Consider the following 26,406-nt stretch of genomic DNA (forward strand, 5'->3'; position numbering starts at 1 on the left):
GGGGGGCCGCGGAGGCGGGGCCGGGGGGGTTGCTCGTTGGAGGGAGAGGCCTTTGTTACTGTGGCCCTGCCCCTCCTCCGCCCTCCCCCGGGCGACCGGCGTCCTCCCGATCTCCAGAACCCCGGCCTGAGATGCACTTCATCCAGCTGCCTCCTGCTGAAGGAGCCCAACCCTCCTCCAGACTCTGGCTCTGTCCCTCCTCCCTCAGACCCAAGGTGCACAGACCCCAGCGTCTCCTCCCTTAGTCATAGGAGTCTAGACCCAATCTTCATCTCTCAGACTCAGGTGCAAGAGCCTCAGCCTTCTTCCTCAGATCCAGATGCACAGACCTCAGCCTCCTCCGTCAGACCCTGGGAGTCCAGGACCCAGTCTCCTTAGAGTTCAACCTCAGCTTCTTCCCTCAGATCCAGAAATCCAACTCCCATAAAGAACAAATGAATGTAATAATTTACTTAATTTTTTTTGTAAGAGCTAAGTCAGCTAAGCTAAACAACAGGGGAAATAGTTCTCTTTTCATGTTTGTGATGGGGGGTCCCCATTCTTTGGGTTCAAGACAGCTGGCATAAGTTGCAGAATCCACTGAATCACTAAATTTAACCCAAAGCCTTGGGCTTGCCAGACAAGTCATATACCCCTTAGTCAGCCCCCATCCCTTCAATGGGGGACTCTAGACAAATGCTGTACCACCGAGCATGCCCCTGTCCTCTCACTGGAGGGGATTCTAGACAGATATTCTAACTCTGAGTCACACCCAAGGCTCTCAATGTAGGGTTTTAGGCAGGGACTCTCACAGAGTCACACCCCTAGCTCGTTACTTGGCGATTCCAGACAGGCAGTCTACTGTTGACCTGTAGCCCCAGCCTTTATGAATCCTTCATGTAGGCAAGTGGAAGACCAGCAAAAGGCAGATCACTAGTGTGCGACAGAATGGCACAGGACAGGTACACAACACACGGGCCAGTTCTATCCACTCTGCCCCACTGGGCACTACAGAGGACCATTTCCTCTTCCTTGAAGTATTGCAGGCTTGATGTTTATTAAATACTTTTTCTCATTATGACAGCATTTATTGGCACAAGCAATTTAGGAAGCAAGGGTTTAATTTCGGTTCAACATCCTAATCTGGAGAACTGAAATTCAAATCACCAAATTTTGAAGCTTTTCATGTTTAGTAACATTTTATTTATTTCGGCATGGTGTTGCCCACCTGTAATCCCAGCACTGGAGAGGTAGATAGAGGTAGGGGGATCAGGAGTTCAAGGTCATTCTGGGCTACATATCAAGTTCAAGTCTAGTCTGGACTACATCAGATCCTTTCTAACAATGTTTCAGGTTCTGATGTATTTTGGATTTCATATTTTTGGATTTAGAAAAGCTTACACTGTCATAGTGTTTGGAATTTGTCTCTTAACTCTGTGAAGTCCCCTATGGGTGTTTGAATAACAATGGCTTCTACTTGTCACATATTTGAATGCTTGGCCCCCAGTTGATTTGGGAACCTATTTGGGAAGGATTAGTAGGTGTGGCCATGTAGGAGGCGGTGTGTCACCGGAAGTGGAGTTTGAGATTTCCAAAGCCTACCACATTCCCACTTAGCATGTATATGCTCTCTTCCTTTACCCTGTGCTTGTGAATGAGATGTGAGCCCTCTACTGCTCCAATGCCATGCCTGCCTGCCTACTCACTGCCATGCTCCCCACCATGATGGTTATAGACTCCAAGACTCTGGAACTATAAGCCCCCAATAAACTTGTCCTTCTGTGAGTTGCCTTGGTCATGGTGTTTTGTAATAGCAATTGAAAAGCAACTAAGATATCACCCTTTATTGACTGATTTGCACTAACAGAGCCACAGTCTTTACATAGTTCTGACTTGCTATGGGTAGCAGAAGGACCCTGGAGAGACATTACAAGGAGAAATGCCCCTCTTCCTAGAGACTTCTGAACCATGCATGTCTCCTTATCCTGCTCTATAAGGTGGATATGTTGACCCTACCAAGTCCCAGGGGTTGCTGTATTGACTTAGGTCTCAGAATGAAGTCTCAGTTGCTCCCTTTATCTGTGGGAATAGGAGATATCACACAGCTGTCTGCCTGACATTCTGTCATTTCCTCTCCAGAGCCAACCACCTGCTGCTGACTAAATTATAACCATTCCAGTGGGGGGCTTAGTCATCATTTGATATAAAAAAAAAAGCAGTCCAGAAGATCCTAAAGGTAACCTAGCCTAGATGGGAACAGAAGCATCTTCTGCTTTACTCCTACTAAATAAATCTATGTCTTGGTCTGGATTGTCACCAGTCATTTTGACCATGTGTTCCCATAGTACTCAGTGCAGAGTGACGTTCTGGGTACACGGGGAAACGGTTGTTAAATGAGAAAGATAAGGAAGGGAGATAAGAGTGAGAAATGACAAAAGAAGGCCAGGCATATGACTCAGTCAGCGGAGTGCTTGCACCCATCCCAGCACCACATAAACCAGACCTAGAGATGCATGCTTGTCACCCCTGCGCAAGGCAGGTGAAAGCAGGAAAATCAAGAGCTCAAGGTCATCCTTGGCTACATATCAATTTGGGGGACAGCCTGGGCTATGTGAAACCCTGACTCAAAGAGAGAAGGGGCAGCTGAAAAGAGGTCCACATCCACCCCAAAATGCATGGAACCTACAAAGCAACCAAAGTAATGTGAAGTATCAGAGACAGAATAAAGCATGGTCGTGATGAGGTGGGATGGGATGTGTGAGCCAAGAACATGAGATAGATACAAAGAGTGAGTAAAGCTAAGAGAGCCCAGCCACAGCAGAATAACTGTGGCCAGCAATGTGACATTGTATTCAGGACTCTTCTCTTTTGTAGGAAGTCTCACTGCATACAGAGAAGGTAGCTGGTTGATTCATTCTTGTTGTCTCTGCCTGTCCTACAATTAGTCTCTCCCTGAATGCCCAGTTCCCATACTTGAACTTCTAGCCAACCCTTTCCTGCATGACTTTTGGGTGAAGCCAAGGGCCCACTGATACCTGCCCTTGAGCCATAGGCAAGGACCAAGCCACTCACTCTGGAAGAGACTACATGGAGGTTAGGACAAGAGGAGAAAAGAGGAAGAGGAAGAAATAAAGAGGGGAAGGGGAAGAGGAAGAGGAGAAAGAGGAGAGGGAAGAGAAAGAAAAAGATGGAGAGAAAAAGAGCAGAAGTTGGGGGTATAAATGTGGGAAGAAGAGAGGAGTGTGGGAGGGGGAGAGAAAGATGGGAGGGTGGGGAGAGGAAGAAGAGGGGGAGAGAAGAAGAGGGAAAGAAAAGGAGGAGAAGAGGAGAGGAGAGAAATGGAAAGGAGAGGGAGAGGAAAAGGAGGAAGGGGTAGGGGAGAAGGGGAAAGCCTGGAGAGGGGTGGGTTTGTCCAGCCACAGAGAGAGCTGGTCCGTAGGTCTCTGGCTCTGGAGTCTGAGGTAGAGGTGATGGCTTGTTCTTCTGCAGGTCTGTCAAGTTAGAGGAGTCTGCCATGCACCACAATCCATCTGCAGTTCCCATGTGGACTCTTCTTTCTCTCTCCAGAGCCCTGCTGTCGAAGAAACAGAGGCTGCCTTTCCTTGGTGTTGGAAAGTCCAGCTCCCGCTCTCAGTCCCCCACTCCTGGGATCGGACTGGCTTCTTTAATCCTCACCCCATAGTTAAAAGGGGCTGCTCATAAAAATGCCTTACTTTTTGCCGTTGATTGATATTGACTGATTGAGACAGGGTCTAATGCAGCCCGAGCTGACCTCCAACTCACCACGTAGCTTGAAATCCTGATCCTTCTGCCTCTGCCTTCTCAGTGCTGGGATGAATGTGGTATGAACCACACCCCATTTGTGTGATGCTAGGGGTCAAACCAGCCAGAGTTTCATGTACTTAGGCAAGCAGTCTACCAATGGAGCCACACCCTCAGCGCCTTCATCCCAATTTCCTTGCTGAAACCCAAGCCCTCACCACCTTAGAATACAAATGCATTTGGAGACAAGACTTTACTGAGGCAATCGAGTTCATGTGGGTGAATTAAATTCCAATATGGGCTATGACAAGAAATTAGGGTTGAAATGGGGGACAACTATCTTCCTACCTACTAGGATGATGAAGCAGGAGGGTCTCAGAGTTCAAGGTTACCTCCATTGACTTAGTGAGACCCTGTCTTTAAAAAAATAGTAAATGAGGATTGAGAAAATAGAAGTGTGGTAGAGCACTCTTTTGCAATGCTCCAGTGAGCGGCTGGGACCTAGGGAGTTCTCAAAGAACCCTCTGCTAGGAATTTCCAGTAGGGAGGGGCCCGGCATGGATGAGCAATGGAGCTCTTGAGGAGCTCCAGTATCAGAACGAGCAAGGCCCTGCATGCCCAACCTGGAGCTACAGAAAACAAACAAAAAGATGTCAGAGGAGGAAGGGGGGGCAGGGAATGATGACACAAATGCACCCAGAGATGCGCCTGTGAGGACACAGAAAGGAAACGGGTATCTCCAGGTAAAGCAAAAAGTCCCCAGGAGAAGCCAGCCCCCTGGACACTCCTCTTGTGGTCTCTAACCTCCAGAATTAAGGAATAAAATATCTGTGGTTCGAAGGCACTAATCCTGTGGGACTTCTTCATGGCGACTCCAGCATTTACAAAGCATTTACACTAGAATTTCCTCCCAACAGGCAACACCTTGTTGGTGTCTGAAAGGTCTGCGCCGTGGGACAGTGCTAGGCTTGAAGGTCCATAGGGTCCTTGCCACGGTTTCTGCAGGGCTTGGCTGCTCCATGGGACCTCCGCGCGGGGCGTGAAGAATGTACAACCCCAGACGCACTTCCAGTTAAGACGCTTCCCCTCCATTCCGTTCAAGCTGGGACAGAGCTGAGCGCAAGGATAGGGCTACAATCGCTGTTCCCAAGGAGTGAGCGCCTTCTGGTGGTTGTGGCCAGGAAGGCCGAGAGGACTGGGGTTGTGTCCCTTCCGCCAGCAGAGCATACTTACCAGAGCCAAGGCTAGTGCACCTTCAGCTTCCGACTTCAGCCGGTTTGGCTCCTCCCCAAACTGGTTTCTTGAGAGTTGGGGCTTCTTCGTTCTTGCAAGTTTGATTTTCCTCCCACCAATTAAGTATCTTCATTCTAAGGCAATGAACTTTGTGGTGAATGCTGTGTGTTCAATCCCACCCAGACTTCAGTGCTAGACACCCTGACTCCCTACCATCACCACCATTCCCCAAACCAGCCCTGGGCTGCTGCCAGAATACCAGGCTGTCTCCACATGCTGTGAACGGCCCACTCATCCGAAGGAAATCAAACCTAGCCTGGTATGGATTCTCCCCGTCTCCTGGTCTCTAGGCTATCACCTTCCAAGCCCTAGAAACTGCTCTGTTTCTCTCTTGGTCACGGCCCTCCTGAGGTTCCCCATTAAGTACAGAACAAAGTCCTAGCCCTTTGTGACCCCCTCATGGCGGTACTTTCTCTCTTACAATTCTGTAATCTCAATCTCTCTCTCTCTCTCTCTCTCTCTCTCTCTCTCTCTCTCTCTCTCTCTCTCCATATTATATATATATATATATATATATATATAATATACCTATACACACATACATATTTGTGTATACACGCATATCTCTTTTGTGTGGGTACAAGTTTATTTTACATATTTCTTCCTTCTCTTTAACATTTTTGGAACTCTCAGGCTTTTGGTGTTCTATTCAGTGGAAATAGTCTGGAGACTTCATATACACCTTCCCTCATCCCAACAGACGGAGCCAGGTTTTTTTTTATAGCTGGTCCTAAGTCTCTATCCCTTTCCAAATGAAGAAGCCTTCTTTGGCTTCTGTGTGAATTGAGAGAGTAGGATCCAAATTTTCATTTCCTGTCTGAGAACCATCCTTCTATTAAAAATGACTGAAAATAGTTTTGAAAGCATTGCCAGGGACCAGGAAGAAGCTGTAAGGAAGCCATGCTCTACATAAACATAGGGCTGGCTTTTGTTTGCTGAGTTGAAGGAGACCTTGAAAACACAATGAATTTCGTAAGATTACATTTTTCCTTATTGTATGTGTGAGTCTCTCTCTGTGGGGGGCTTGGGTAAACATGAGGGTGGAGGCCATAGGACAACTTGCAGGAGTTGATTATTTCTTCTACCATGTAAGCCTGGGGGATCAAACTCAGGCCCTCGGGGTTGGAGGCAAGCACTTTTACTCCAAGCCATCTTTCCAGCCCCATCTTGAATGAATTTGACTTGAAGGAAGTGTGTATGATGACTACATTCAACAAATGAAAAATGCCTATTTCACTTAAGCGAGTGTAGAAATTTTTTTTAACATCAATTTGCTGCAAGGAAAATAAATTGGTATTACATATAGCATACTTTATGACCCTATTTAATTTAAGCTAAAAAGAGTATCAGTTGGTCCTGTGGTACAGGCCTATTATACCAGCTACTTTGAAGGTGAGAAAAATCCAAGACCAGTGTATTGAAGCTTTGTCTTAAAATAAAAGTATAAAGAGGGCTGGGAGCATGGCTCAGTAGTACAGCTCCTGCCTAGAATCCCCTAGTGAGGGGCTGAGGATGTACCTCAATGGTAGAGCCCTGCCCAGAGTCCTCCAGTGAGGGGCTGGGGCATGGCTCAGTGGAAGGCTCCCTGCTTAGATTCTCCCAGTGAGGTGCTTGGGCATGATTCAGTGATGGAACAATTGTCTAGCACATTCAAAGATCTACATTCACCCTTCAGTACTGAAGAAGAGTGTGAGGAATTTATTAGAAAGCATTAATATTTCTAATAGGTTGAAAAATCCTAAAGGAAATTGGAAATGTTTCAGTCAAATGGTAACATAGTTCATAATCACATCTGTGAGATGCAGTTACCTTTATGCTTAGAGGGATATGTATAACCCTAAATGCAAATAAAGAATGGCTGGAACTTAGCAAGGAGTCGATCTCAACAGAGACTGAACTGGAAGTGAACGGGATGAAGAAAACGAGCGTCACGAGTCAATGAAAGGCCAGTGAGAGGCTCCGTGAATTAAGGAGCCTGCAATCAAGACTGACCCACATGGCAGAAGAAAAAAGCCAACTCCTGAAAGCTCTCTCCTGATCTCCACATGTATACTACAGACGGCACATGCATTGGCGCACACACACACACACACACACACACACACATACACACACACACACGTACATGCACATGCATTTGCACAAGCGTGCACACACTCACACACACACGTACATGCACATGCATTGGCACACACACATACACACACACATATACACACATACACACACGTACATGCTCATGTGTGCACACACACATACACACACATACACACATACACACACATATACACACATACACACACATACACATACACACTCACACACACGTACATGCACATGCATGCACACACACTCAAAAGAATAAATGTAGCTTTACAAATTTGTCAATAGGGCGGGCTTTAGGGAGGGTTTGGTGTTGAACCTGAACTCTAATACTCACCCCAGCACAACGAGGAAGAAGAAGAACAAAGCAGATGCGATGGCCCCATACACAATCCCCTGGATGAGTCCTCTCAGGAACACGCTGGAAACGGAGCTCTTATCTGAGAGGAAAGGGAGGAGCACACGGTCATCCTGAGGCTTCAAACTATCACTCTCTTCCTTCTGCGCTGTGCTTGTTCTCATCCTGGCCCTCAGGCGCTAGCCTTCCACCCAGTCATACTGGACCTCTCTCCATTCACCTGGTATCAAGAAGATTCCAGAGGCATGGACTCCATATTGGTTCTTCCCCTCACAGCGAAGACTCTTAATGATTTCTGGCTCCCACATGAGGTGAATGGTGCTGTTGGTCCAGGATTCTAGCGTGGTGGAGGTCATGTGCAGGATGGCATCTATGCTATTCACACTCACAGGGGTCCTTCCCACCCACCACTGCACTGAAGGTGTGGGGATCCCATGGAAGGAACAGCTACAGGTGAGTGTTCTCTTCAGCAGACAGGAGTAGTTCAGCAGCCTGGCAGGTGCTGTGGGGAAGAAGGGACAGAGGTCAGTCAGAGAGGAATCCACATGTTCCTTCGCTTCTTCCAAAGCCCAAATTTATTTATAATTATGTGCATATGTGTGTCTGTGTATGTCCATGTGAGTACAGTGCCCACTGAGGCCAGAAGAGGGCACTAGATCCCCTAGAACTAGGCTGCCCAACATGGGTGCTAGGGAGAACTGAACGCCGTTCTTCTGCAAGAGAGGTAGTTTGAATGAGTATGTGCTCCAGAGGCTCCTGTAGTTGAACACTCGGTGCCCAGTTGGTGGTGCTATTTGAGGAGGTTTAGGAGGTGTGGCCTTGTTGGAAGTATGTCACTGGAGGTGGGCTTTGAGGGTTTAAAATCTTAGGTCATTTCCTGTGTGTGCTCTGCTTCCTGTTTATGGTAAAGGATGTGAGCTCTCAGCATCATGCTCCGGCTTCTAGGTCTGCCATGATGACTCTATCCCTTTGGAACCACAATGAACATTCTTTCATAGGTTCCCCGGATCAAGGTGTTTTATCACAGCAACAGAAAAGTAACAAATGCATGTAGTGAGCTCCCTCAGCTGTTTAAGCCATCTCTATAACCCCCAACCTTATTCGATTACCATAAAGATTTGGAGACTTTGAGACCCAGAGAGGTTCTCCTTCATTTTTGGTGTTTGAAATCTGCACCAGACACAGACTGCACTGTGATCTCTCAAACCCCTAGGCTCAAAATGTGACCACTCTCCTTCTGGACCCAAGTCTTTCTCTGGGGCTCAACATTTCCCCTGGACTCTAGGCCCACATGGTACCCCCAGCACTCACAGACCAGTTGTAGCTTGACTACTTTACTGCTGGACAGGTTATCTAGGGATAGCTTTAAGTGGCATCTGAGAGTGGTGTCCTGGTCCTCAGGTTTGGGGTCAATGGCCAGTGCTGAAGAGGGGTTGATGGGGACAGTTGTGCTAGAAGACATAATGGGTCCTTTCCAGGAGAGAAAAAGAGCTTTGGACTCTTGGCAGGTGCTGTGGATGGTACAGGTCAAAGACACAGGCTCTCCAGCCATACTACTTCCTGGGATGTGAAGCTCTTGCTTTTGGGTCAGGTCTGGAGGAGAGAGAGGAAATGTTATGTTTAGATCAGTGTTTTACGGGTATGTCACTGCGTGGTACTTCTTATTGGAACCCCCAAACTCCTTCCAGCAGTCCCACAGAACCTGGGATTGCCATGGTCACACGATTTCCCACCAATTTCTGTTTTCTAACAGGAAGCCCACTGCACCTCACCCCCAGGCGCATGAACAAGATGAAGGAGTTTGATCCTGAAGTCTAGATTTTTAGAAAGATTCACATTACATTATTTGGAGCTAGCAATATGGCTGATCAGATAATGGTAGTTGTCACCAGCTCCAACAACCGGAGTTCATACCCAGGACTCATATTGTGAGAGAAAGAACAGATTGCTGATAAGTTGTGACTTACACACACACACACACACACACACACACACACACACACACACACACACACTGTATCGGTTTGTTTTCTATTGCTGTGATAAAGACATGACCAAAGCTACTAGGAAAGGAAAGGGTTTATTTCACCTTATACGTCCACATCACACTCCTTCATTGAGGGAAGTCATGACAGGAACTCAAGGCAGGGATCGGGAGGAAGGAGCTGAAGAAGAGGAACTCTGCTCATTGGCTTTCTCAGTCTGCATTTTTATACAACCTAGGACCACTCGGGGTGATACTACCCTCAGTGGGCTGGGCCATCTTATTAGTCAAGAGGACGCCTTACAGACTTGCATACAGATGTTAGTCCTTGCCTTCTGCCTTGCTCAAGGCGGGCTCTTGCTGTGGATTCCAGGCTAGTGGATTCTCAGCTTCCCAGGCTTCTGCTGCCTCTGCTTTCCATCCCACCACAGGAACACTGAGATTACAGATGTGTGTTACCACACCTTGTTCTGTGTGGGCAAACCTGGAACTCGCTCTGTAGCCCAGGCTAACCTTAAACTCCTGGAATTTCTACCACCGCTGCTCCGGAGTGCTGAGATTACAAGCATAAGCCACTCCTGCTTCTGTCTCTGAAATTTCTACTTAAGAGGGAGACCAACTGAACTTAAAGCATTATATCATTTTACAAACTAAATAGCTAAGGTTTTGTAATTTTTACATTAGTTGGTTAATTTATATGTAGCTAGGCACACATGCATGGAAGTCAGAAGACATCTTGCAGGGGTCTGTTATTGCTTTCCATCACGTAGGTCCCAGGGATAGAACTCAGGTCTTTGAGCCTGTTGGCAAGTGCCTTTATCCACTGGCCTGTATCACCAATCCCTGGCTGGGTTTTTTAAACAATTACTTCATTCATACTTGCGTGTGTGACTGGCCAAAGGTTTTATAAAGCCCAGGACCTGGTGAAGTAACCTGATCACCAGCATTCCCTCTAGATTTCCTACTTCCTAAACCACTAAGAGAGTGAGCCCGAACATCATGTGGCATGGCGAGTCCAACCTCCACCCTCACGACAGTACCTTTCTGAGCTCCTAGACCTACATAGAGCGAGTAGGTCATGTTTTTCCTTCCGAGCATGTTGTGGGTCAGCAGGATGCAGTATTCCACCTCCTCTGTGGAGAGATCAGCCACGGGGCCCCTGGGCTGGCTGGTGCCAGCATGGAAGCTGATATTTTCATTAAGCCTATAGCTCACAATCATGGGTTTTCTGAGAGGCGCCTTGGAAAATTCAATCACACAAGGGACTGTACTGCATAGACCATCTTCCACTGCTGTCTTCTTGGTATCAACCAAAACTGGAGAAAGGAACCCTGTAGGGAGAGATCTAAAATGGAAACCAGTCCCACCTCAGGCTTTCAGAGTCTTGCCTGTCAATCAAAGGGTCACACCACAGTCATTCAGGACAGGGTTTACATTCGCCCAGCTCTGGGAAGTGACTTCTTGGTAAGAAGGTCTTTATGAATATGCACCATTAAGCCACACTCGAGAGTCTAAGAGTCATGTGATTCATGACAGAGTCCTTGGCATACGTAGTATTGTTCACTTACATCCCCTCTAAAGCAAGTCCCCCAAGGCAGTCACAGTTGCCCGAAATTCCCTCTGGACAGACAGTTGATATGCGTTATAGTTTTGTTAACTCAGCACAAGCCTAGACACATCTGGGAAGAGGGAATCTCAATTGAGGGATTGCCTCCATCAAATCTACCTCTGTGCAGGTCTCTCTCTCTCTCCCTCTCTCCCTCTCTCTCCCTCTCTCTCTCTCTCTCTCTCTCTCTCTCTCCCTCTCTCTCTCTCTCTCTCTCTCTCTCTCTCTCTCTCTCTCTGTGTGTGCGTGTGTGTGTCTTTGCACGCATGCGCGTGGGGTCTTCTCTTGATTTCTGATTCACATGGGAGGTAAGCTAGCACACTGTGGACATGGTGCCAGCCCTAAGTAGGTAGGTCTGGTTTGTCTACGAGACTGAGCAAGCCACGGAGAACAAACTGATAACAAACAGACCTCCATGGTCTCTGCCTCCAGGTTCCTCCCTCAGCTTCTCTTGACAATAGACTATAGCCGTAAGCTTAAATAAACCCTCTTCCCCACTTTTTCTTGTCAGTGTTTTACCATAGCAACAGAAACTATACACAGCCACTGTGGCCTCACAGCCCCTGCAAGCCTCTTCAGCTGCAAACCCAGTCCTCTCTGATACCCTGGCCAACTCCGAATTAAAATGTCACCTTTTCATTGCATTTCTCCATTCATGCATTCATTCACGTGTGTATGTGCGTGCACACAAGAAAGGACAGAGGATAGAGATGGAGACGAGAGCTGTGACTGCTGTCTTCTTGATATGATGTGGCTCCTGCAGTCATGAGCTCATAGCAGGGGTAGTCACCTGCACAAGACCAAGCCAGCTAAACATGGCACCACAAGGGTGGAGAAGCTACTGACAGCTGTGGCAGGAGTCACTTTGCTTTGGGAGGTGGCTACTGGTAGGCTGCCCATGTTGCACTGGATAACCCCCACCCTATGACCTCTGCACAGCAGAAACTAGACTCAGTGGCATAAAAGAAATATGCAGCAAACTTGCAGTTGGGAGGCAGAATTAGGAATGTCCTGGGGGTGCTCTGGAGCAGGGCCATGGGTGGATATGATCAAGCTACATTACATGCATGTAGGAAATATACACATAGAATGAATAAAAATGGTTTTTTAAAAAGATTTATTCATTTGTTATATATAAGTACACTGTAGCTGTCTTCAGATACACCAGAAAAGGGCATCGGATCTCTTTACAGATGGTTATGAGCCACCATGTGGTTGCTGGGAATTGAACTCATGACCTCTGGAAGAATAGTCAGGTGCTCTTAACTGCTGAGCCATCTCTCCAGCCCATAAAAATGGTTTTTTAAAAGAGTTTAATGGAATAGGGTCTGAGGATGTGGCTCGGTTGGTAAGGTGATGAAGTTGACTCCAAACCACCCTTCTCCCGTAAGTAATACCAATAAACCCATTGGGTCCCCAAGCTGGACTAATGAATTATTTCTCTCGTGTGTTTGCCCTCTGTATCTGCAAGGGAATAGAAATAGTCTCCTGGGGGAAGTTACCCAACCTCAGAGTCACATGGTCCTCTGTAATAACAACGTGGACTGTAACTCAGCTGTAGCTTATAGCAATTTTTCCTTCCCCTTCCCTTTCCACCGCCCCAGGCAAGGGTCTCACGATGTGTGTTGCTTACCCAAATGCAGCAGAAGTAGGGATCTGAGCCCCCACAGCATCTCAGAGACAAGAGAAAACAAGGATGGTTCCTGCTGCTGACTCTGACCACAGACAGAATGCCCTGTAGGGTATGATTTGGGATGGGTGAGAACAAAGGCAGCCATAGAGTAGAAGTGGATGAAGAAATAACATTGCTACTTAATGGAACCCTTTGCCTCCTCAATCACACGTAAGATCTCTTCACCTTGTGAGCTGGGTTCCTCTTGGAAATAGATGCTGGGAACTTTGAGGACAGATGACTTCCCCATAACTCCCTGAAAGCCTAACATATCTGTTCTCTTTTCTCTACCCATCCTGTCTGTTTTCTTCTCCTTCAAGATCTGGGGCATTGGATTCTTTGTATCCCACAGGGTGGTTTCAAAGTTTGTGATAAGATTTAAGACTGTTGGGGGATCAGGCATGGTTGTTGTGAAGTCGCTTTGGGTCTACACCCAAGACTGTCCCCTAATCTACATATGCATGTATATACACAGTCACCCTCCAGATACATAGCCACATTAAAAATAAAGACAATAAGGTGAAAAAGTAAATACTTTCGTGTGTGTGTGTGTGTGTGTGTGTGTGTGTGTGTGTGTGTGTGTGTGCAAGAGCAGTACTTAACTCTTAACCACTGAGCCATTTCTCTAGCCCTCATTTTTGACTTTTCCACACAGGGTCTCATGTAGTTCAAACCAAAGGGTGGAAAATTTTCTGTGTTCCAGCAATTCAGGGGTAAATGGCTTCAGGCCCGTTCTACCCAGCTCTCCTTTTCCTCACCTGTAAACTCGGAACTGTCCTGGTTCTCTTTTGTTTGTCCAGTCTCAATCTGTGGCCGAGGCTGACCTACAATCCCCTCTGTAGTCCTATCTGGCTTTGACCTCCTGATACTCCTGTTCTTCTTTAGACGCCAGTGGAGACCAGAAAAAACCACTGGATCCTCTGGAGCTGAAGTTACAGGCAGTTGTGAGTCATCTGACTTGGGAACGAAACTCCAGTCCTCAGTAAGAGCTGTAAGCACTCTTAAGTGATATGCCGTCTCTCCGATTCCAACAGCAACTTTTGGCCCTCCCTCTAAATGATCAATTTCTTCTCCAATTCTACCTCTTGGTCTTGGTTTCCTAGGGCTCCGGGCTCCTGGGCATTCTTTCCCTTGGGTCAGAGAAGCTTAGCAGAAAGCATCCGGTGAGGGGCTGACTTACAATTATAGACACTGCCTGGGGAAGTTAGGTTCTAGGGGGCAAACTGGGCTGATTCAAGGACACAATGCCCACCCGATGAACCCACGGGAGGAATGACGTTGCGTAGACTGGGAGGGACTAAGGTTGAGGAACCTTAACTGACCAGCTCAGACACACTCACTTCTTGAGAAGCCCCGCCCACACAGGTACCAACGAGCAGGCGCATGCCTGTTCAGAACAAATCAGAGTCTAAAGGCGCCAAATGGGAGTCTATGGAGGGCGGAGCCGCGGAGAAGCAGCAGATTTCCCTCCTCAGAGCTGGTCCCTTAGCAATCAATCAACTCTATAAAACAGAGCCTCCACCAGTTAAAATATTTCTTTTTTCTTGAGCAGGTAGGTAGTTCTAGGCTCTGCAAGAGTTTGGGCTAGCCATCTCTTAAAGGACATTTGTACCTCAATACTTCCGCACAAGAAGGTGATAGATGAGTGGAAGGTATTGATCCAGGAACAAATGCCTGGCCAGGTTTGACTCCCACAGTCGATCAGAAGACATTGAGTGTACCCCCTCGTTTCCTACCCTGTAAATAAGTCATCTATAACCAACAGAACAAGAGGACACCACTCCCCTCCCATGTCCAAGCCCTCCCTGCTCCCTTTCCAACCTGGCCCCATCACTTTCTCTTTGTTCCTTTTGTTTTGATAGGATTTTACTCAGGTTGACCTGCTACTGGAACTTACCAGAATGGCCTTAAGCCTTAAGTGCTGGGGTTACAGCCATAAGCCATCACGGGTGGCTATTCCATCTTTCCTTCCGTCTCTGACTCTCCTCTGCCAAACCTACCAACACTCTCCCCTCCCACCTCATGTTCTGGTCCCTCTCTGAGGGGTTTCTATGGAGGAAGCAGGCCCAAGCCAGTTTAGAAGACTCTGTCTTCATCAATGGTCCACATAGCTGCTTCCTTTGACTTCGAATGGTTATGTTACAGCAAAGGAAGAAAAACACAAGCCCAGAGAGTTCCTGAAATGTACAAGATTTACAAGGCTCTTCCCCCAGTGTGTTTGTGTGTGTGTGTGTGTGTGTGTGTGTGTGTGTGTGTGTGTGTATCTGAACATATTTAAATATGTATATAGGTGCGTATATTCTACAGAGGAGACTTACTACTGCCCCAATTGCCTGCTAGCAGTCCAGGGAGCTCCAGGGCCACACCTCTCATGAGTCATCACTCGTCCTAGAGTGGGCTTTGTGAGGTTACAACTGCCCTTGAGTCATCCAGGTTCCTCTTAGTGGTTCCTCACCTACACCCTACACTCCTGTAGCTCAGAAACCTCACTGGTACACCAAGCTAGATTTGGGTGTTTCTTTGGTTTTTTACCGGTGCTCTCCTTGGGGTGAATAGATAGATGTTTCATGTTTAGGTTTCCTTAGGAAAAGTCACTCAACACCGATGAACATACTGTTTCACTCAGATAAAGCTACACCAGGACTTGAGAGATAGCTAAGCAGATAAAGGCACTCGCTGTGAAGCCTGATGACCGGAGCCCCAGGGTCCACATGGTGGAAGGAGAGGGCCACTCCCACAAGTTGTCCAGTGACCAATGTGCATACACAGACACGATAAATGAGGTGTAATAAAAAATAAAGCCACTTTTCCAAATTACCAAGCACAGGAGGAAATAGCTCTCCCAGAGTGGACATAAAAGCTAAACGTGGGGCTTGGAGAGATGACTCAGAAGTTAACAGCTCATACAGCTCTGGCAGACGACTCAAGTTCAGTTCCCAGAACCTGCATGTGAGCATAGACTCACAACTGCCTGTAACTGCAGGACTAGTGGACCCATTGCCCTATTAAAGCTCGCTCTCTCTCTCTCTCTCTCTCTCTCTCTCTCTCTCTCTCTCTCACACACACACACACACACACACACACACACACCTTAAAAATTTAAACTCACAACAGTACTTAGAGCTCCACAAATTCTGGCCCCCTCTAAAATACACTTACACCCTCTAACTTTGCACCTGCTTTGTGGTCTTGACCATGTGACATCTCTCAAATCTGAGCCCACAACCTCCCACTCCCTCTGGGTCACTCACATGTTAGGTCTCAGAACCACCGCTCCTTTCTCTTAAGGTGCCTTCTCTGACTCCTATTCAGACTCAACATCACTCCTGTTCTTTTTCATAGTATTCTGCCCACTCTCTTCCTACCACTCACCCACATTTCACGAAATTAATTTGTGTGTCTACTTTATGAGTGTACGGTGTATGTGCACTACTGGACATCAGGGGAGCATCGCCTGTGCAATGTTGTCTTGTTGATACGGAAGGGACCAGACATGAGAGTGGCACTGTGCCTAGGCAAGGGGATCCTGGGTTGTATTAGAGAGTGAGCTAAGCACGAGCCTGTGACAGAACCAGTAAGCAGTGTTCCTCCATAGTTTCACTGTAAGTTCCTGCCTTGACGCAGTGATGGACTGTCATTTGGATGTTGAGCCTAATAGAGCCTTCCTCCTCCAAGCTGCTCCCAGCCAGTGTTCTATCACAGCAACAGACAAACTACAACATAACTTTCCACAGTACCACTCACTGCGCACACGGCGCCCATGTTCCCGTCAGCGAATCTAACATTTATTTGGACAGGTTGGACACATCGGAATCTTTTTCTTTGGTTTCCTTTGGAATGAATACAAATTTCTTTGTGTGTTGGCATTTAGTCTAATCTCTGCCCCACAGTTACCTGGCAACAGCCAGGTGTGCCTGACTCACTGTAAAAGAGGCTGCTTGTCCCCCTCCTCTCCTCCTGCCCGCTTCTTCTCCTCTTGCTCCTGCTCCTTACTTTCTCTCTCCCCATTCCCACCCCCCCTCCATGTGCTCATGGCCAGCCTCTACTCCTCTACTCCTCTCTCTCTCTCTCTCTCTCTCTCTCTCTCTCTCTCTCTCTCTCTCTTTCTTCCTTTCTCTGTCTCTACTCCTTCAACTCCCCTCCCCATGTCCTGAATAAACTCTATTCTATACTATACCATCCGGTGGCTGGTCCCTCAGGGGGAAGGGATGCCTCAACACGGGCCCACAGAGGCACCCCCTTCCCCTACACCTTACCACACCTCCGCCAGACATATCTTTGGTTTCTCTTTCTTTTTATAAAATACAACACTTTACATCTCCCCAGGAAAGCCATAAAAGCAACAAGAGACATTACAGTTTTCACCTAAGTAGGCTCTCTGCCTCTGTCTTACCTCTGCCCCTTCCAAAGATACCACACACATCATATCTCTCACGCAGAGAACAATCTCTCTCTATAGTCCATCTGCCTATCCCACTGGTTTGCTTCAAACCTTGCAACAGTTCATGAGGAATCCATTCATTTATTCAAGTACTTCACGGACAGTTCTGTGTGCATTTTATATTTTAGGCGCCATTCCCAGTACTGATGGAACAAGGAAGTTCCTGTGACTGACAGGCACATTCCTGCTTCCGAGGAATCGAAATTCTGAGGGTGAGGATGTGGTCCCATGACATAACCTTCCAACGTTTTAACTTTGAATTCAAATTCATCATGGCATATTTTTTTCCACCTGTGTCTCTGGATACCACTTTTCATAGCCTAGTCTCCACTCGAGTATACTTTGTGTGAGCCAACAGAAATTTAAGGCAGAGAGATGGGATGGGAGATCTTGTGCAAAGGGGCCACCTGCTAAGCACTAACGTCAGAATTGGAATAAAAATATAATTGTGTGTGTGTGTGTGTGTGTGTGTGTGTGTGTGTGTGTGTGTGTTTCTGTATGTATGTGTGTGTATCCTCTGTCTTAGTCTTTGTGTCTTCGGGTCAGATTGTGGAACTGGTCATGAAGAAAGGGATGAAATCCCTTGTTTCACAATACCATGTAATCCACACATGCAGCATATACACATAAACTCCCCTCTAACTCTGCCCCACAGTGAGACCCGTATCCTTTGGCTCATCCAAGTAACAAATCAACTAGGTGACTGTCAAAAGTCCTGAGACCAGGGCCAAGAGTAGTCTCCATGCCTTGGCGTGTACGGGATGAATCGAGGCTGAGAGGGCTTACTGAGCTCAAATTCTCAAGACTTCAAGTTTATTATGGACCTGGGGCTTCTGGGGTCTCCATGGGATTTTGTAATTCCCAGGGTAATGGGAACTTTGTATAGGATGCAGTCTCCATGGTCTTCCTCAGCTTTAGATTATCTTCCTTTTCCTGAAAGGTGAGAAAGGAGCAGGGCAGAGAGAGATGATGTAACTGATTTCCAGGGGAAGGAGCCACACCTGAAGTTAAACATGGATCAAATGTTGGCTTAACTTTCCTCACAATACCTTGGCTGGAGCCCACTCACCCTCTCTTTCCCCTCTGACTGCTCCCTGGTGCAACTAGGGACTCCCAGAACGTCCCTCAGATTCCTGAGACATTGTATATGATATCCTCAGGCAAGTTTTTCACTATGCTCTGGATCACCTCACCCTCTGGCTTGGTTCTCTGTCTGTGAGGGCACCTTTCCCTGCCAGCTTGATAATTTGGTCTCTGAGGGCAAGGGCTGAGTCTGACCCATTCCTGGGACCTCACACAGCGCAGCCTGCAGATTAGGAGACGCTGCAGGAAATACCGGTGGGATAAGAGAGATGCCTGTCATTCTGAGATACTGGGTCTTTCTGACCTAAAGAGTACTTTCTGTATGGTCACTGTATCAGTCTATGTGAGTGACTTGGTGCTTACTGTGTTTCTTTAAAATGTGCTTAATTTAGAATGGGTGATTTTTTTAATGTGTTTTAGAAAAGAGACAGACAGACAGACAGACAGACAGACACACACACACACACACACAGAGAGAGAGAGAGAGAGAGAGAGAGAGAGAGAGAGAGAGAGAGAGAGAGAGAGAGATGCCTGTGCATTGGTCCCCTTTCTTATTGCTGACCAAATAAATACCTGGAGCATAGGGAGGGAAGGTTTATTCTGGTTCACAGTTTAAGAAAACATACAGCCCACTGAGGTGGGGTGGTAATGGAAAGAAGTGTATGAGGCAGCTAGTCACACTGAGTCTCCAGTCAGGAGGCAGAGAACAGACAGAAACCGGGACCAGGATATAGAAGCTTAAGTCACACCACCACACACCCTCATTTCCTTCAGCCAGACTCCACCTCCTAAAGGTTCCATAGTCTCCCATAACAGCACAACCAGCTGAGAAACAAGTGTTTGAATTACACAAGCCTGTGTGTGTGTGTGTGTGTGTGTGTGTGTGTGTGTGTGTGTGTGTGTGTGTGTTTCATGTTTAAAGCACAGCATATGGTTTATCCGCAAAGAGACACTAGCTCTGTGCACAGGGCGTTGGGAGGGATCTGGTGAGGTGGTTGGAATGAGAAATTTCCTTCATGGACTCCTGTATCCAATCACTTATTCCCCCAGTTAGTGGCATTGTTTAAGGGAGGCCACAGAGCCTGCGTAAGGTGGAGCCCAGCCTTCCTAGAGGAAGCATGTCACTGGGGATGGGCTTTGAGTGTTTATAGTCTCGCCTGGCCCACTTACTCTCTACACCTGGCTTCTTACTTAATTTGAGCATGCAAGATCCCTTCTCTTGCCTGCTACCACCAGCACGGTGGACTCCTAAACCCTCTGGAACCACAAGCCCAACAAACTCTTCCTTGGTTTTGATGTTTTATCAGAACAACAGAAGGTAACTAATAACAGCAGGGTGCCAACGGCCCTGCAGACTCACAGACCCCAAATAAGAATGAGGCAAGCACTAGTCCATCCAAGACATCCTGGGGCTGTAGGGTTCAGGGCGAAGGAAGGGGCAACCTGGCATTTGGTTTGGTTGAGAAATTAGACCCAGACTCTCGTGTGTTGAACATTTGTTCTCCAGCTGGAGGTACTGCTTTGGGAAGTTGTAGAACACTTGGGGACGGATGAATGGCTGTAACAGGTGGATCAGTGAGGGTGGACCTTTGGGAGTTAGAGGCTGGGCTTGCTTCCTGCCTGAGCTCTCTGCTCCTGGAGGGGGGCAGTTAACGTGTTTTTATTTATGTGTGTTTGTGTGACTATATGAGCATATGTGCACATGCCCACAGAGGCCAGAGAGGGCATGGGATCCTCTAGAACTAAGTTACAGTCAGTTGTGAGCTGTCTGATGTATATGCTTGGAACAGAACTCAGGTCCTCTGGAAAGAACAGGAAGTGCTCTTAACCACCAAGCCATGTCTCCAACCAGAAAGGTTTGTTTTGGCTCATAGCTCAAGGTATAGTCCTTCATAATGGGGAACTCAAGGCAGCAGGAACTTGAAGCAGCTCATCACATCCCCACCACAGTCAGAAAACACAGAAATGAACTTATGCGGGCTAGCTAGTGTTCAGCTCTGTTTCTCCACTTATACGGTTCAGGATCCCAGACAGGGAATGATGCCACCCACGGTGGACAGGCCTTCCTACCTCAATCAGTGAAATCAAGACAGGCTCCACAGGCATGTCTCCTGAGTATTTCTATATTCTGTCCAGCTGACAGCTAACACTGATCATCACAGACTGTATCCCTTGACCATGAGCCAAAATAAATCCTTTAAGTTGTTCCTGTCAGGTATTTGGTCACAGAGCTGAGACTTAAGGATTAACTAGTCTCCAAGCACTTGGCACTGACTTGGGCCTGAATCTGTAGGTGGCTGCTGGCTGCTGAACGCCAGAGGCCAAACCTGCGGTTTCCACTCTGATGCTACTAACTGCTAGAGAGTGTGTGGGTGGAATTAATTCACTCCCCTGTGGGGATTCAGTGTGTGTGTGTGTGTGTGTGTGTGTGTGTGTGTGTGTGTGTATACATATGGTATGTATGTATGTGTGTATATATGTATGTATGTCTATATATGGAGTGTGTCTGTGACTGGTGTATGTGTGTATTATATTTATGTGTGTTGTGTGCATATGTATGTGTGTATATATATGTATGGAGTATGTATATGTGTGTATGTGTGTGTATGTATGCATGTATGTAAGTATGTGTCTGCATATGTGTGTGTTGTATGCATATGGTCAGTATGTAGGTATATATGGATGTGTATGTGTGGTGTATGTGGCATGTATGTATATTGTGCATATACACACGTATGTGGTATTTATGATGTGTCTGTATGTCTATGTGTTTATATGTATGATATGTTTATAGAGTGTATGTGTGTGGTATGTTTAGTGAGTCTATGTTTATGTGTATATGCTGCATGTGTGTGTGTGGTGTATAGAGACTGAGTTTTGATAATTCTAATTACCCTATAAACTATGTATCTTAATTTATCCCATGAGGCTCTTGGAGCCTCAACTTCAGTATCTGTACAATAACCTGCAAGCTCATCATGCCTTATACAGGCTCAGGCTGGGCAGCATCTCTCCAAAGCAGCATGCAAGTCTTCTCCCACTAACACTGTTCCGCTTGACCGGATTCCTTTTTGGGGGGAAGGGGCACTCACCAAGAGCTGATCCTCAGAGGGTGGCTCACTTCTGGATTTCCTGGGCTTTGGGGGCTTCACATGGGATGCCTGGTCTGTTCCAGCCGTAGAGCCCTGCTGTGCCCTCATCTGCACACACTTCTTTGCCTGCTTCATCTTGAGAAGTTTCATTCTGAGGAAATGTGTTTCTGCTCAGTTCCTCTCTGCCTCCCCATGTGGGCTCTGGTTTTGATCAGCATCCAAGTCTGGAGTCTCAACAGTACCGCCAGCTTGTTGTTTTTATCGAGGAAAAGCCACCCAACTTCTCTGCAAGTTCATCTCTTAACTACAGAGCCATCTCTGCACTTGCTTGTCATTTGACTGACTGATTGATTGATTGATTGATTGATTGATTGATTATTGAGACATGTATCCTTCCAAGCCAGTCTTGAACTCACTACATTAAAAATGCCCTTACACTTCTCGTCTTCCTGTCTCCACCTCCTGATGCTGGGAATATGGGCACACAACATCACACTCAGGTTATACAGTGCTGGGGATCGAACCCATGGCTCCGTGTATGCCAGGCAAGCACTCTACCACCTGAGCAATATTCTCAGCCTGCATTTGCCTTTGAACACACCTCCTCTTCATGCTGTACCACTGCGCGCCTCTCCTCCTCTCCTCCTGATAGACAGCCAGCCAGTCCCAATTACTACCCTTCTTGCTGCCAGATAGGATTAGAGGGGTTGCTTATGATGCCGTTAGTAACTTTATGAGACAGGGTGCTTGCTCTGCAGCTCACCTGGTGATAAAGCAAGAAACCCTTGCTGGATCTAGATGCTAGCACTGTGCTCTTGCACTTCCTCAGCCTCTGGAGCCCTGACATAAGTAAACCTTTGTGCTTCATAAATGAGCTCATCTCAGCTGTTTTGTTGCAGTAACATAAAACGAGCTAAGGCATACTCACATGAAGGGGAGGAGGCAGAGAAAAAATAGTGTGACTGCCAAGGTCGCGTAGACAACACCTTGTAACAGAGCTTCAAGAAAAATCTGGGGAGCCAAAGGGCCCCTTCCTGAAAATAGAAGGCATTTTGGTAAGGCTTTCTTTATATAAGTAAAAACATATCTCTAAATTATATTTATTTGGGGGGGGTGGAGAGGCATCACACGCACCACAGTGTGCATGTGGAGGTCAGAGGTGCAGTAGTCTGTTCTCTCCTCCCACCCTGTGGCACCTGGGGATTGAACTCAGGCTGTCAGCCTTGGCAGCAAGCACCCTTTCCCTGTTGAGCCATCTTGTACTCCCCCAGGAAGCCGTTAAGACCTCAGAATTGGATTCCAAGCTGTGACTCCTCTCCCTGCCTCAGTGCCAGTCCTTCCCTGTTCACTGCCCTCTCCCAGTCTCCAGGTCCCCACACTCACTCGACATCAGTAGGATGCTCAAACCATCGATTCCATGTTGGTTCTTTCCCTCACAGAGAAGAACTGTGCCCATTTCTGGGTCCTTGGCCAGGCTGAGGGTGCTGTTGTCCCAGGGACCAAGTGTGGTAGAGGTCACCTGGAGGTGACCATGTCCACTGTTCACATCCACAGGAGTACCATCCACCCACCACTGCACAGAGGGAGTGGGGATCCCATGGAAGGAACAGCTGCACTGCAATGTCTTCTCCACAGAGCAGAAGGAGTTAAGCAGTCTGGCAGGTTCTGTGGAGAGGGAGGGTCAGGATCAGGGGTCAGGGGTCAGGAATGAGACCTGACTTTCCTTTTTCATCTTCCTTCAGGACTCAGCCTTCTTTTTTATGTTGCCCACACTGGGGGTGAAACTCAAAGCCTCCTACATGCTGAATAATGCTTTACCACTGAGCCACACTCTCAGCCCCTCACTGGGAGATTCTAGGCAGAGGCTCTACCACTGAGCCATGACCCAGCTCCTCACTGGGAGATTCTAAGCAGGGGCTCTGCCACTGAGCCATGACCCAACTCCTCACTGGGAGATTCTAGGCAGGGGCTCTGCCACTGAGCCATGACCCAACTCCTCACTGGGAGATTCTAGGCAGAGGCTCTACCACTGAGCCATGACCCAGTCCCTCACTGGGAGATTCTAGGCAGAGGCTCTACCACTGAGCCATGACCCAGCTCCTCACTGGTGGATTCTAGGCAGAGGCTCTACCACTGAGCCATGACCCAACTCCTCACTGGGAGATTCTAGGCAGAGGCTCTACCACTGAGCCATGACCCAGCTCCTCACTGGGAGATTCTAGGCAGGGGCTCTCCTGCTGAACTATGCTCTCAGCACCTTCCTGGGGGATTCTAGACACAGAGATGATGTCTAATCCAGAATTACTCTGCCCCATACACTCTTCTCTCCTCTTTCTTCACAGTCCCATCTGCAGCTACCCCAGACAGCTCTAGAAGTGCTGTTTGTCCGACTCACCGAGGTGTGAATGTGGCAGGTCCATATGCAACAGCAAGAATTCCCAGGCACACAGTGCTATTCCCTGTGGGGAATGAGGTGGTGAGAGAAGATGAGGAGGTGGGTGAGCAGAAACATCCTTGACAAGCGGGTACTTGAGACCCTCTTGGTCATCCCAAGCATCGGATGACCCGGAGAAGCAAGTACGTGGGACAAGATGCTCAGGTGTATCTAGGGATAGGGAACATCCACTAAGACCCTCTGTGCAGCCCCGATACTGCGTATTGGGGTGTTTCAAGCTCTCAAAAGCTAGTAGGGATGCATGGAAAGATGGTTCACCACGCAGAGATGGGGTCAAGACGTGTGTTTCTTTGGACTTCTTCCACTGGGGCTATTTAAGAAATGGCCAGGTTGGGAATGACTGTGGGTCAGGTGACCATGGAAGAGGCCTCTGTTGTTGAGAAAGAATGGTGTACTTGAGTTGAAATGTGAGGGGTAGGGGACAGATTCAGAGGGGCGGGTAGAATTTAGACTTTTTGGTGTTCCTTGCACTGTCCAGAAATGAGTCTGAATACATCAATCAGAAGCTCATAGCTCACACCTGTAATCACATCACTTGGAAGACAGAAACGGGAAGATCGCTATAACTGGCTGTAGAGACCAGGCTAGTGTCTGGCTCCTGAGTACCAGGATTACAGGAAAACCTACAAAGAATGATTGCTCCTACCCTCATGGCACAAGGACGCTCAGGTTTCCCGGTTACAAACATTCCTTACGTTCACACTGAACATGAGCCTCATTTTTGTTCTGTCGACTTTTCTCTTTCTTTTTTTTTTCCAACTTAAAAAAACCTCTCTGGAGGGGGCTGGGGAGATGGCTCAGTGGTTAAGAGCACTGACCGCTCTTCCGGAGGTCCTGAGTTCAAATCCCAGCAACCACATGGTGGCTCACAACCATCTGTCATGAGATCCGATGCCGTTTTCAGGTGTGTTTATATATAATAAATAAATCTTTTTTAAAAAAAGACTTGAAGACAGAGTAAAGGAATTGAACCATTAAAAAAACAGCCTCTCTGGATATTGGAATAAACCCAATCTGCATCCTGGCCCAAGCTTTGCCGGCAAATCACCACATCACCCTGGTCAAATATCACCTCATCTCCACTTTTGTTTTTAGATTCACATCACATGAGTGGGATTTGTTGCTGGAGAAGTAGGGATCCATCTAGCTTTATAATTCTGACTTCTTCCTGCTCTTCTCTGCCAGACTTGAAGGAGTACATCTGGGATGGCTCCTCATGGATCCCTTCCTGGCGTTCCTTTGCTCATCACTTCTCCTCGTTTTACTTCATGTCTTGTTCTCAGGGCTCCACGAAATTATTGTCCCTTGGCACACTTCTATCTGCCTCTCTCCTTAACCCTCTTGCTAGCCAAGTGCTCTCCAACTGTTAGATTTTTTTTTCTCTTTGTTTGGTTTTACATGGAGTCTGATGTAGCCCAGGCTGGTCTTTCTATATAGCTGAGGATGACCTTGAAATCCTGATTCTCCTGCCTCCACCTCCCAAGAGCTAAGATAATTAGCGTGTAATTAGAATTAATTTACCAAGAGACTGGTGGGAGCCAAATTAATGTATTAACCTGGCAGGTATGACAGATATGGATTATTGGATTACTGATTTACACATCTAGCTCACATGGGCACTAAATTGATCATTAACTCACAGGCTTCTGGCTTGTTCTATTAGTAGAATGGTGATCCACTAGCTTCTTTTCAGGTTAACTTGGTGACACACTGAAAGTGACTGAGGGGTGACAGGATGAAGAAGAGTGCGACAGAGACAGGACAAATAAGTGACAGAGGGATGACAGGTTGGCCGGGTAACTGAGGGGAGCAAGATAAACAGCTGGCCAAGTACTGAAGACTGACAGGCTGGCTAGCATAGAAAGAGGCACTCGGCGAACCGACCAGTGTGCAGTCACTCTCTGCCGATCCAGAATTGGCTTTGGATGAACCAAGAAGCTCGCGGTACCTCGGTGCTGAGGTTACTGAGCGGCCTAACCGCTCTGTGGCTGCCTCGTGAGAGGTCCAAGGATGCCACTAGCTGAGGACTGTTTGACTAAGGGAGAAACTCCATGTCCCAAGAAACTCATCAGGGACAAACAATGTCCATGCACAAGAATTCCTAGACCCTCCCACAGGCCCAGGCAGCCCATCTGTCTGCCAGGCTCTAGCCACAAGAAGGCCCATGACAGGCTCTGCACTGAGGGCGGGGGGCACATGGGCGTGTGTGTCTGTCTATCTGTCTGCCTGTCTGTCAGTGACCTGGTGAAGTATAAGCATCTTACTCAGCAGCCAACGAATAACTGGGCTCCCACGGTACAGCCAATCAGCAAGGTTAACGATGCACAGCCACCACAGTCTGGAGCTGAACGTGCATGTCCCGCCCCTCTTTGTTGTGGCTCTGAGCCAATCAGAAGCTACTATGAGACGCTGGACCTTTGGCACGAGTTTCCTCAGCAAGGCCTTTCTTGACCACTCTCATCAAATCACACCTTCGCCTCCAATCCTGCTCACTCCTTTCCCTGTTGGTAAGCCCTGCTTGATTTTCTTCTACTTTACTCATGACATATACTTTCCGACCCATTTCACATTTTCAAAA

The 26,406-nt window shown here is 47.5% G+C and overlaps 2 protein-coding genes across 9 annotated transcripts; both read right to left on the bottom strand.

Annotated features, from left to right (window-relative positions):
- Window positions 1-1,014: 1,014 nt before the first annotated feature.
- LOC130062809 (uncharacterized) lies at window positions 1,015-15,079 on the bottom strand. Of its 6 annotated transcripts, none has more exons than XM_087593017.1 (9): window positions 13,840-14,031; window positions 13,516-13,683; window positions 12,719-12,820; window positions 10,520-10,810; window positions 8,807-9,088; window positions 7,716-7,997; window positions 7,475-7,577; window positions 4,975-5,108; window positions 1,164-3,553 (listed from the first exon to the last, which is right to left on the bottom strand). In XM_087593017.1, exons 3-8 carry the CDS (start codon window positions 12,756-12,758, stop codon window positions 4,997-4,999), a joined length of 1,110 nt encoding a protein of 369 aa, XP_087449143.1. In that variant the 5' UTR covers window positions 12,759-12,820; window positions 13,516-13,683; window positions 13,840-14,031; the 3' UTR covers window positions 1,164-3,553; window positions 4,975-4,996. The 6 variants fall into 6 exon arrangements, with proteins under 6 accessions (XP_087449344.1, XP_087449143.1, XP_087449209.1 ...); XM_087593150.1 differs by lacking the exon at window positions 1,164-3,553 and adding an exon at window positions 3,984-4,854 and having other exon boundaries at window positions 13,840-14,095; XM_087593083.1 differs by lacking the exons at window positions 13,516-13,683; window positions 13,840-14,031 and adding an exon at window positions 14,655-15,079.
- A 2,897-nt stretch (window positions 15,080-17,976) lies between these two features.
- Siglecl1 (SIGLEC family like 1) lies at window positions 17,977-26,199 on the bottom strand. 3 transcript variants are annotated; one of them, XM_087591992.1, is made up of 6 exons: window positions 26,093-26,199; window positions 23,769-23,832; window positions 22,757-23,038; window positions 22,302-22,407; window positions 21,374-21,524; window positions 17,977-18,131 (listed from the first exon to the last, which is right to left on the bottom strand). In XM_087591992.1, the coding sequence occupies exons 2-6, from the start codon at window positions 23,791-23,793 to the stop codon at window positions 18,015-18,017; spliced, it is 681 nt and encodes a 226-aa protein (XP_087448118.1). In that variant the 5' UTR covers window positions 23,794-23,832; window positions 26,093-26,199; the 3' UTR covers window positions 17,977-18,014. The 3 variants fall into 3 exon arrangements, with proteins under 3 accessions (XP_087448118.1, XP_087448123.1, NP_001408401.1); XM_087591997.1 differs by lacking the exon at window positions 26,093-26,199 and adding an exon at window positions 25,713-25,784; NM_001421472.1 differs by lacking the exon at window positions 26,093-26,199 and adding an exon at window positions 25,469-25,759 and having other exon boundaries at window positions 17,990-18,131.
- Window positions 26,200-26,406: the final 207 nt, after the last annotated feature.

The sequence above is a fragment of the Rattus norvegicus genome, chromosome 1 (assembly GCF_021556685.1).
Source record: "Rattus norvegicus strain SHRSP/BbbUtx chromosome 1, alternate assembly SHRSP_T2T, whole genome shotgun sequence".
NCBI classification, from domain to species: Eukaryota; Metazoa; Chordata; class Mammalia; order Rodentia; family Muridae; genus Rattus; species Rattus norvegicus.